Source organism: Homarus americanus, unplaced genomic scaffold (assembly GCF_018991925.1).
Source record: "Homarus americanus isolate GMGI-L3 unplaced genomic scaffold, GMGI_Hamer_2.0 scaffold22601, whole genome shotgun sequence".
In the NCBI taxonomy this organism is placed as follows: domain Eukaryota; kingdom Metazoa; phylum Arthropoda; class Malacostraca; order Decapoda; family Nephropidae; genus Homarus; species Homarus americanus.
In genome coordinates this window covers 13527-24980 of record NW_024743861.1, presented here as the reverse complement: position 1 = coordinate 24980, position 11454 = coordinate 13527, and the positions used below count along the sequence as shown (strand labels likewise).

Below are 11454 nucleotides of genomic sequence, written 5' to 3'. Positions count from 1 at the left end.
GTGGAGAGGCCTGGAGTACCCCCCGTCACGATGGTTGTCTCGGGTTACTGAGGGCCTCTTAAAACAGTCGTAGGCGAAGAGGGGGAGTGGAGGAGGACCTATTCACTAGGATAGAAGGTCATCTTCAGGTTATTGTTGAGGTGGAGTCGTGTTTTACCTCCATCTTGAAATAGTTGTAGGGGAGGAGAAGGAAGGGGAAGAGGATCTGTCATTTAGAGGACCTTAAGGATGAGCTGTTCATTGTGGTGTACAGTCTGTAGCATCTCGGGATGGTGTAACCGAGTCTTGACTCCTTCAGAAAGGTTTTTCATGGGTTACTAAGGGCTTCTTTAAACAGTCGTAGGCGAGGAGGAAGAAGAGCAGTTCAGTACCGTAGAAGGTGGTGTCTAGTCTATTGAGGTAGGTGGAACGCTTGTGTTAACCCCCGTCAGGAAGGTCGTACCAGGGCTCCTGAAGCAGACGTGGACGAGGAAGGGAGGCCCTTTCTTCAGGAGGAGCTGTTCATTACGGTGGAGGGTCGTCTCCGGGAGGTGAAGCACTGTGTTCCCCCCATCAGGAAGGTTATCCGGCTGCTGAGGACCTCTTGTGGGCCCTAACGCCAGCTTGAAGCCTCTTGCTGCTCTCCCTCCCTCCCTCCCTCCATTACTACTACTACTACCCAGCGTGTCCTCGTGGTGTTTACTCTTGTTTTTCTTTCTCTTTCTACTTTCGTTTTCATTTTATTCTTCCAACTTAGTTTCTTCTTTTAATTCTCAATATCCTTGGTGCGTCTCTCTCTCTCTCTCTCTCTCTCTCTCTCTCTCTCTCTCTCTCCACGCCCTACACCTCAACTTTTCTTGTTGTGGTAAACCCAACACTTGGAGGATATCCTTGACTTGCTGCGTTTATTTTGGTGTTATGTCTTGTGGTGGTGGGAGGTCAGGTTGCTATTTTTAGTGGCCGCTTCAAATATTTATAGACACCCTAGTTCAACAAATTCTGCCGTGTGCTTTTTTTCCCACGTACTATACTGTACACAGAAACCCGGCCCAGGAATATAGACTTTTATATAGTGAGTTTGTGGTGTTGTCCAGAGAGGGTTGAGACACCGCGTGCAGGTAGACGGCGGGTTTCAGGTGTGATGTGAAGGAAGGTTTAAGGTGGAGTGGAGCTACAAGAAGTGTTCCCCTTTAAACTAGCCCTTGGCGGGGTGGGCGAGGCGCAGCGTAAAACACTAGCCACTCTGGCGAGATCCACACCGCCTCTCGCGCCCACAACTACGCCGGGTTGGGACGGTGTACGAGAGAGCCTGGCTGGTCGTGAAACTTGGCAGGTCATCTGGTTCATGGATTTTTTAGGGGGAGGGTTTATCAGAGTTTAGACCCATAGACGATAACTCAAAGAGACCACACCAGTATCACGTGTACCCCCTACGCTATCACCACTACCACACCACTATCATACCACCACCACCACACCACCACCACTACCATGCTCCCTCTCACCACCACACCACCACCACTACCATGCTCCCTCTCACCACCACACCACTACCATATCCTCCCTTACACCACCACCACCACACCACCACCACTACCATATCCTCCCTTACACCACCACCACTACACCAGTAACCCCCCATATCCTCCCTTACACCACCACCACTACACCAGTAACCCCCCCACCCCCATTACCTGCAGAAGACAAAAGGATCGTGAAACTTGAAAAATGCTTCCAGTAAATTTCTCTGGGATCAGTTGTGTGAAGGAATTAATCTCCTTTTCCTCCTCCTCCTCCTCCTCCTCCTCCCTCTTCCTCCTCTTCCTCCTCTGTTCTTGTGTTATTCAGGATTATTTTGATAGAATTTATGGATAGTTTATATATTTTATTGAAGTGAATTTTTGGAGGTTTTCATTATTATTTTATTTTTATTATTTCTACGATTTGGGATTTAATAATATCTCTTCCCCTCACTACCTCTCACCCCCACACCCCCTCACTACCTCTCACCTCCACACCCCCCACCCCACCTCCCACCCCCTCACCCTCCCCACCCCCACACTCCCCCTCACCCTCTCACCTCCACCTCCCTCACCTCACCCTCTCACCCCTCTTACACTCTCACTCCCTCTCACCTCACACCTCCTCACCTCACACTCAACCCTCACTTTCACCCCCATCCCCCACCTCTCTCCACCCCCCTCACCCTCCCCCTCCACCCCACCCCCCTCACACCCTCCTCACCCCTCCCCACCCTCACCCCTCACCCCTCACCTCCCCATCCCTCTCACCCCCTCACACCTCCTCACCCCCCACTCTTACCTCCCCCATCCCTCTCACCCCTCACCCATTCCACTCTCACTCCTCACCCCCTCACCTCACCCCCTCACTCCTCCCCCTCACCCTCACCCCCTCATCCTCACCCCCTCCACCACTCACCTCCTGTATCAGAATTTAGAGTAAAAAAATTACCTGACTCAGAAATGTTCGTAAAAATTCCTTCCCTCGGGTTGAGAATTTACGTGTGAATTAAGAAGGAACACGTCTGACAGAACTATTTCCTGCCGGGGGTTAAATTACCTTGATACTGTAATTGATAGTTAACGTTGAATCACCTTGGCTGTTTAAAAGTGTTGTTTACCGCCAAATTTTAGGTGTGTGTGTGTGTGTGTGTGTGTGTGTGTGTGTGTGCGTGTGCGTGTGCGTGTGTGCGTGTGTGTGTGTTTAACTTATTATGAAAAGTAATGTGTGGCCGGAGACAGCAGACATATCCCAGTTGTGGCCGGAGACAGACATATCCCAGTTGTGGCCGGAGACAGCAGACATATCCCAGTTTTGGCCGGAGACAGCAGACATATCCCAGTTGTGGCCGGAGACAGCAGACATATCCCAGTTGTGGCTGGAGACAGCAGACATATCCCAGTTGTGGTCGGAGACAGCAGATATGTGCCAGATACCCCGGAGACAGCAAACATATCCCAGTTGTGGCCGGAGACAGCAGACATATCCCAGTTGGGCCGGAGACAACAGACGTATCCTAGTTGTGGCCGGAGACAGCAGACATATCCCAGTTGTGGTCGGAGACAGCAGACATATCCCAGTTGGCCGGAGACAACAGACGTATCCTAGTTGTGGCCGACACAGAGACATATCCAGTTGTGGCCGGAGACAACAGACGTATCCTGTTGTGCGGAGACAGCAGACATATCCCAGTTGTGGTCGGAGACAGCAGACATATCCCAGTTGGGCCGGAGACAGCAGACATATCCCAGTTGTGGCCGGAGACAGCAGACATATCCCAGTTGTGGTCGGAGCAGCAGATATGTGCCAGTTATACCCGAGACAGCAAACATATCCCAGTTGTGGCCGGAGACAGCAGACATATCCCAGTTGTGGCCGGAGACAACAGACGTATCCTAGTTGTGGCCGGAGACAGCAGACATATCCCAGTTGTGGTCGGAGACAGCAGACATATCCCAGTTGTGGCCGGAGACAACAGACGTATCCTAGTTGTGGCCGGAGACAGCAGACATATCCCGTTGTGGTCGGAGACAGCAGACATATCCCAGTTGTGGCCGGAGACAGCAGAGACATATCCCAGTTGTGGTCGGAGACAGCAGACATATCCCAGTTGTGCCGGAGACAGCAGACATATCCCAGTTGTGGTCGGAGACAGCAGATATGTGCCAGTTATACCCGGAGACAGCAAACATATCCCAGTTGTGGTCGGAGACAGCAGACATATCCCAGTTGTGGCCGGAGACAGCAGACATATCCCAGTTGTGGCCGGGACAGCAGACATGTGCCAGTTATACCTGAGACAGCAGACATATCCTAGTTGTAGCTGAGACAGCAGACATATCCCAGTTGTGGTCGGAGACAGCAGACATATCCCAGTTGTGGCCGGAGACAACAGACGTATCCTAGTTGTGGCCGGAGACAGCAGACATATCCCAGTTGTGGTCGGAGACAGCAGACATCCCAGTTGTGGTCGGAGACAGCAGACATATCCCAGTTGGGCCGGAGACAGCAGACATATCCCAGTTGTGGTCGGAGACAGCAGACATATCCCAGTTGTGGCCGGAGACAGCAGACATCCCAGTTGTGTGGAGACAGCAGATATGTGCCAGTTATACCCGGAGACAGCAAACATATCCCAGTTGTGGTCGGAGACAGCAGACATATCCCAGTTGTGGCCGGAGACAGCAGACATATCCCAGTTGTGGCCGGACAGCAGACATGTGCCAGTTATACCTGGAGACAGCAGACATATCCTAGTTGTAGCCGGAGACAGCAGACATATCCAAGTTGTAGCCGGAGACAGCAGACATATCCCAGTTGTGGCCGGACAGCAGACATATCCCAGTTGTGGCCGGAGACAGCAGACATATCTGTTGGGGGACAGGACGTGTGCCAGTTATACCCGGAGACAGCAGACATATCCTAGTTGTGGCGAGACAGCAGACATATCCCAGTTGTGGCCGAGACAGCAGACATATCCCAGCCGGGGGGACAGCAGACGTGACCTTACTGTGTGCTGGATGTAGCTGCAATAATAGGCGACGTGTTCCCTTTAATTGACGAGTGACGAGTATGTGAGACGACGAATAGACAGAAGACGAATGGCGAGGTAACCCTCCCCTGCCCGCAAGTGTGTTTTGAGGAATACAGACAGTAGAAGTGGTACAGCTTTAACAGACAGGCATAGACAGATTAACAGGACCCTCCTCCCTCCCTCCTCCCTCCTCCTCCCTCCTCCTCCCTCCCTCCCTTCCTTCCTTCCTTCCTTCCTTCCTTCCTTCCTTCCTTCCTTCCTTCCTCCCCGCCCGCTTTCTCCTCCTTCCCTCCTTCCTTCCCCCTCCTTCCTTCCTTCCTTCTTCCTTCCTTCCTTCTTCCTTCCTTCCTTCCCTCCTTTCCTCCGCCTGCTTTCCCTCCCTCCTTCCTTCCTTCCTCTTCTTCCCTTCCTTCTTTCTTCCTTCCTTCCCTCCTTCTCCCGCCTGCTTTCCTCCTCCCTCCCTCCCTCCCTCCCCTTCCTTCCCCCCTCCCTCCTTCCTTCCCTTCCTTCCTTCCTTCCTTCCTTCCTTCCTTCTTTCCTTCCCTTTCCTCTTCCTCCCGCCCCTTTCCTTCCTTCCTCCCTTCCTTCCCTCCCTTCCTTCCTTCCTTCTTCCCCCTTCTTCCTTCTTCCTTCCTTCTCCCTCCTTCCTCTTCCTTCCTCCTTCCTTCCTTCCTTCCTTCCTTCCTTCCTTCCTTTTCCTCCTTCCTTCTTCCTTTCCTTCCTTCCTTCTTCCTTCCTTCTCCTCCTCTTCCTTCCTTCTCCTTCTTCCTCTACCTATATAGTAAAGCAGAATATAGACAAGAAAATGACTTACAGCCCAATAGACAGACAGACAGACAGACAAGGTTCCTCGTACTATACCGCACAGTAGGGGGAGGGGGAGGACACGACTGAGAATTGAAACATATCCCTTTAATTCATCAACATTACAGCGAGACGGATTCTATCAAGAGTTCTATTTATATCTAATTGATGTTTTGTAGGTTCCAGCGAGGGAGGGATGGAGGGAGGGAGGGAAGGGTGAGGGGAAGGAGGAGGGAGGGAGGGAGGAGGGAAGGGGTGAGGAAGGGGGTGAGGGGAAGGAGGGAGGGAGGAGGGAGAGGGAGGGAAGGTGGATGAGGGATGGAGGGTGAGAAGGAGGAGAGGGAAGGGAGTGGAGGAGGAGAGGAGGAGGAGGAGGAGGCGAGATAGGTGAACTTTGTGAGTATAAGCTTTTAATTAGGTCGATGGGTCACCTGGTGCTAATTGTCTCCACAGGTAGGACCTATAATGGAGGTTTATGAGTAAGTTTGTGAACGACTTTACATATATAGGTCAGGAGGTTATGAGTTGAGTGAATATTGTGAGTTGTGAGGGAGGTTGATGATGAGGGGTTGTGAGTAGAGTTTCATCCACCTGCCGGGAGTGAGCCAACTCCACCTCCCCCCCTGGTTAGGTTAGGTTAGGTCAGGTCAGTTCAGTTCAGTGTTAGGTTAGGTCAGTGTTAGGTTAGGTCAGTGTTAGGTTAGGTCAGGGGGTTAGGTCAGGTTGTGGGTCAGGTCAGGCTGTCAGGTTAGTGTTAGGTTAGGGCTAGTGTAGGTTAGGTCAGTGTTAGGTCAGGTCAGCGTTAGGTCAGGTCAGTTAGGGTTAGGTGTTAGGTTAGGTCAGTGTAGGTCAGGTCAGTGTTAGGTTAGGGTTGAGGCCAAGTTAGGTTAGGTCAGCGTTAGGTCAGGTCAGCATTAGGTTAGGTCAGCGTTAGGTCAGGTCAGCGTTAGGTTAGGTCAGGTCAGCGTTAGGTTAGGTCAGCGTTAGGTCAGGTCAGCATTAGGTTGGGTCAGCGTTAGGTCAGTCAGCGTTAGGTTAGGTCAGCATTAGGTTAGGTCAGCATTAGGTTAAGTTAGGTTAGATAAGATTTAGCGTTAAAAAAGGAGGGGTCGCCCATTTTATCAATCCCAGGCTTCATTAGTCCCCGGGAGGCTGCAATTAGCTAAGTGTTTGTCTGTGTTACTATTGGTCTTTGTTTGCCGGACTTGCAGCTGCTGACGTGAGGTGATTGTAGGTCTGTACTGTTTATATACGAGGGATTATTAGTCTCTTATTGGGTAGTTGAAGGGTAGTTTAGGTTATTTGATTGTTGGTTTGGTGATGGTGGTTTTGGGAGGGTGGATGGTGGTAGGTGATGGTGGTGGGTGGTGACGGGAGGTGGTGGGTGGTGACGGTAGGTGGTGGTGTGTGGTGACGATAGGTGGTGGTGGTGGTAGGAGAGTGAGGTGTAGAGGCTTTTTATCTCAGGGCGGTACAGAGACACAGCATGCGTAGGGGAGCCTGAGGACAGTGAACGGAGGTCCTAAGAATACAGCGTGTGTGTGTGTGGAGGGCAACAACAGCCAGAAGACACAGAACACAACGGTACCATCTGCAGGAGGCGCTGAAGGACACTGTGGTAGCATGGCGGGACACAGCAGCAGTAACAACAGAAGCAGTAATACCAGAATACAGCAGAGCACAGCAGAGGCAGCAGAGCCAGCAGAGACAGAGGAACAGCAGAGGCAGAGGAACACAGCAGTTGAAATTATACAGAGGCAGCAGAACATAGCAGAGGCAGCAGAACACAGCAGTTGAACATAGCAGAGGCAGCAGAGCACAGCAGAGGCAGCAGAGCACAGCAGTTGAACATAGCAGAGGCAGCAGAGCACAGCAGTTGAACATAGCAGAGGCAGCAGAGACAGCAGAGAGGCAGAGGAACACAGCAGTTGAACATAGCAGAGGCAGCAGAACACAGCAGTTGAACATAACAGAGGCAGAGGAACACAGCAGTTGAACATAGCAGAGGCAGCAGAACACAGCAGTTGAAACATAACAGAGGCAGAGGAACACAGCAGGAACATAGCAGAGGCAGCAGAACACAGCAGAGGCAGAGGAACAGCAGTTGAACATAGCAGAGGCAGCAGAACACAGCAGTTGAACATAACAGAGGCAGAGGAACACAGCAGTTGAACATAGCAGAGGCAGCAGAACACAGCAGTTGAACATAGCAGAGGCACAGAGCACAGCAGAGGCAGAGGAACAGGAGGAACAGCAGAGCAGCAGAGCACAGCAGAGGCAGAGAACACAGCAGTTGAACATAACAGAGGCAGAGGAACAGCAGTTGGAATATAGCAGAGGCAGCAGAGCACAGCAGTTGAACATACAGAGGCAACAGAGCACAGCAGTTGAACATAGCAGGCAGAGGAACACAGCAGTTGAACATAGCAGAGGCAGCAGAGCACAGCAGAGGCAGAGGACACAGCAGTTGAACATAGCAGAGGCAGCAGAGCACAGCAGTGAACATAACAGAGGCAGAGAACACAGCAGTTGAAATAGCAGAGGCAGCAGAAAACAGCAGTTGAACATAGCAGAGGCAACAGAGCAGCAGAGGCAGGACAAGCAGTTGAACATAACAGAGGAACAGAGCAGCAGTTGAACATAGCAGAGGCAACAGAGCACAGCAGAGGCAGAGGAACAGCAGTGAACATAACAGAGGCAACAGAACACAGCAGTTGAAACATAGCAGAGGCAACAGAGCACAGCAGAGGCAGAGGAACACAGCAGTTGAACATAGCAGAGGCAGCAGAGAGCCAGCAGACAGAGGAACACAGCAGTTGAACATAGCAGAGGCAGCAGAACACAGCAGTTGAACATAGCAGAGGCAACAGAGCACGTGAGCAGAGGAACACAGCAGTTGAACATAACAGAGGCAGCAGAGCACAGCAGTTGAACATAGCAGGGCAACAGAGCACAGCAGAGCAGAGGAACACAGCAGTTGAACATAGCAGAGGCAGCAGAGCACAGCAGAGGCAGAGAACACAGCAGTTGAACATAGCAGAGGCAGCAGAGCACAGCAGTTGAACATAACAGAGGCAGAGGAACACAGCAGTTGAGACATAGCAGAGGCAGCAGAACACAGCAGTTGAGACATAACAGAGGCAACAGAGCACAGCAGAGGCAGAGGAACACAGCAGTTGAACATAGCAGAGGCAGCAGAGCACAGCAGAGGCAGGAACACAGCAGTTGAACATAGCAGAGGCAGCAGAGCACAGCAGTTGAACATAGCAGAGGCAACAGAGCACAGCAGAGGCAGAGAACACAGCAGTTGAACATAGCAGAGGCAGCAGAGCACAGCAGAGGCAGAGGAACACAGCAGTTGAACATAGCAGAGGCCAGAACACAGCAGTTAGACATAACAGAGGCAGAGGAACACAGCAGTTGAACATAGCAGAGGCAGCAGAACACACAGCAGAGGCAGCAGAGCACAGCAGTTAGACATAGCAGAGCAGCAGAGCACAGCAGAGGCAGCAGAACACAGCAGTTGAACATAGCAGAGGCAGCAGAACACAGCAGAGGCAGAGGAACACAGCAGTTGAACATAGCAGAGGCAGCAGAGCACAGCAGGGCAGCAGAACACAGCAGTTGAACATAACAGAGGCAGAGGAACACAGCAGTTGAACATAGCAGAGGCAGCAGAACACAGCAGTTGAACATAGCAGAGGCAACAGAGCACAGCAGAGGCAGAGGAACACAGCAGTTGAACAGCAGAGGCAGCAGAGCACAGCAGAGCAGCAGAACACAGCAGTTGGACATAACAGAGGCAGAGAACAGTTGAACATAGCAGAGCAGCAGAGCACAGCAGTTGAACATAGCAGAGGCAACAGAGCACAGCAGAGGCAGAGAACACAACAGTTAGACATAGCAGAGGCAGCAGAGCACAGCAGAGGCAGAGAACACAGCAGTTGAACATAGCAGAGCAGCAGAACACAGCAGTTGGACATAACAGAGGCAGAGGAACACAGCAGTTGGAACATAGCAGAGCAGCAGAACACAGCAGTTGAACATAGCAGAGCAACAGAGCACAGCAGAGGCAGAGGAACACAGCAGTTGAACATAGCAGAGGCAGGCAACAGCAGAGGCAGCAGAACACAGCAGTTGAACATAACAGAGGCAGAGGAACACAGCAGTTGAACATAGCAGAGGCAGCAGAGCACAGCAGTTGAACATAGCAGAGGCAACAGAGCACAGCAGAGGCAGAGAACACAGCAGTTGAACATAGCAGAGGCAGCAGGAGCAGCAGAGGCAGAGAACACAGCAGTTGAGACATAGCAGAGGCAGCAGAACACAGCAGTTGAACATAACAGAGCAGAGAACACAGCAGTTGAACATAGCAGGGCAGCAGAACACAGCAGAGGCAGCAGAGCAGCAGTTGAACATAGCAGAGGCAGCAGAGCACAGCAGAGCAGCAGAACACAGCAGTTGAACATAGCAGAGCAGCAGAACACAGCAGTTGAACATAGCAGAGGCAGCAGAACACAGCAGTTGAACATAGCAGAGGCAGCAGAACACAGCAGTTGAGCATAGCAGAGGCAGAGGAACACAGCAGTTGAACATAGCAGAGGCAGCAGAACACAGCAGTTGAACATAACAGAGCAGCAGAACACAGCAGTTGAACATAGCAGAGGCAGCAGAACACAGCAGTTGAGACATAACAGAGGCAGCAGAACACAGCAGTTGAACATAGCAGAGGCAGCAGAACACAGCAGTTGAACATAGCAGAGGCAGCACAGAGTTGAAATAACAGGGCAGCAGAACACAGCAGTTGAACATAGCAGAGGCAGCAGAACACAGCAGTTGAACATAGCAGAGGCAGAGGAACACAGCAGTTGAACATAGCAGAGGCAGCAGAACACAGCAGTTGAACATAACAGAGGCAGCAGAACACAGCAGTTGAGCATAGCAGAGGCAGCAGAACACAGCAGTTGAACATAGAGGCAGCAGAACACAGCAGTTGAAACACATCAGAGGCAGCAGACACAGCATAAGAGCTGGCCGGCAGCGGACGACGCATAACATACAGCAGGGCATATATCTGGAGGGACTGGGATGCGGGGACGACGTGCATGGGCCGCGACAGCCTGGTGGCGGTATCGGCGGTGTATCAGACGGCCGACATACAGCCCAGAGGTATTCGGGAGGCGGGGACGACGCATAACATAAGCGGTGCCCAGGAGGCATTCGTGAGTGCGGGGACGATGATAACATACAGCCCAGGGGAGGTATATTTCGAGGCGATATTGACAATAAATACAGCCGTGGGAGTATATTCGAGGAGAGACAAGATAACCAGAGGTATTCTATGGGGAGACGACATAACATACAGCCAAGCAGGGGAGGTGTTACTGGAGGAGAATAAGCATGTTACAAGAGCCTGGTGAGGGTTATCTTTATATGGGAATGACACATAACATACAGCTCCAGGAGGTATATTCAGAATGACACGGCATGAGTCTAGTAGGTATATCTAGAGTGTATTGGTGACACATATGATGAAAGCCCAGGATGCATATCTGGAGGTGTGACTTAGCACACATGTCTTGAGTGTATTCAAGGCGTGAGGACACATGGTGCATCTGTATATGACACACATGGAGATTCTCAGAGAGGCAGACTTAATGAAGACAGAGGTATATCTGGAGGCGAGACACAAGGCCATGAATGCCTATATGTATGGATTCTGGAGGGGACGACACATAACATGTTGTTTCAGGAGGTATATCTGAGGCGAGATTACATGGGATATATATCTGGAGTGAGAGGACACAACATGCATTTTGAGAGTACATTCTATGTGACGACACATAACATACAGCTCCAGGAGGTATATTCTCGATGATAATTTATAACATGCAACACAGTCTGGTATACATTCTGAGTGTGTATTTAACAACATAAACATGTTTCAGGAGGTATGATTCTCCTGGGAGGGAATACATATGTTTTGAGAGGATTCTATCTGGTGATGGGCAGACACATAACATGAAATGGGGAGTAGTACTGGAAAGTGAGGACGACACATAATGGCTACAGCCTGCAGGTACATCTCGGGAGGGAACACATGATACAGCCCAGAG

The 11454-nt window shown here is 51.2% G+C and overlaps 1 protein-coding gene across 1 annotated transcript; it reads right to left on the bottom strand.

The window, feature by feature from the left end:
- Positions 1-9232: 9232 nt before the first annotated feature.
- On the bottom strand, positions 9233-10363 carry LOC121877566 (keratin-associated protein 10-2-like). Its single transcript, XM_042383366.1, has one exon. The coding sequence runs from the start codon at positions 10361-10363 to the stop codon at positions 9233-9235; it is 1131 nt and encodes a 376-aa protein (XP_042239300.1).
- Between the last annotated feature and the right edge of the window lie 1091 nt (positions 10364-11454).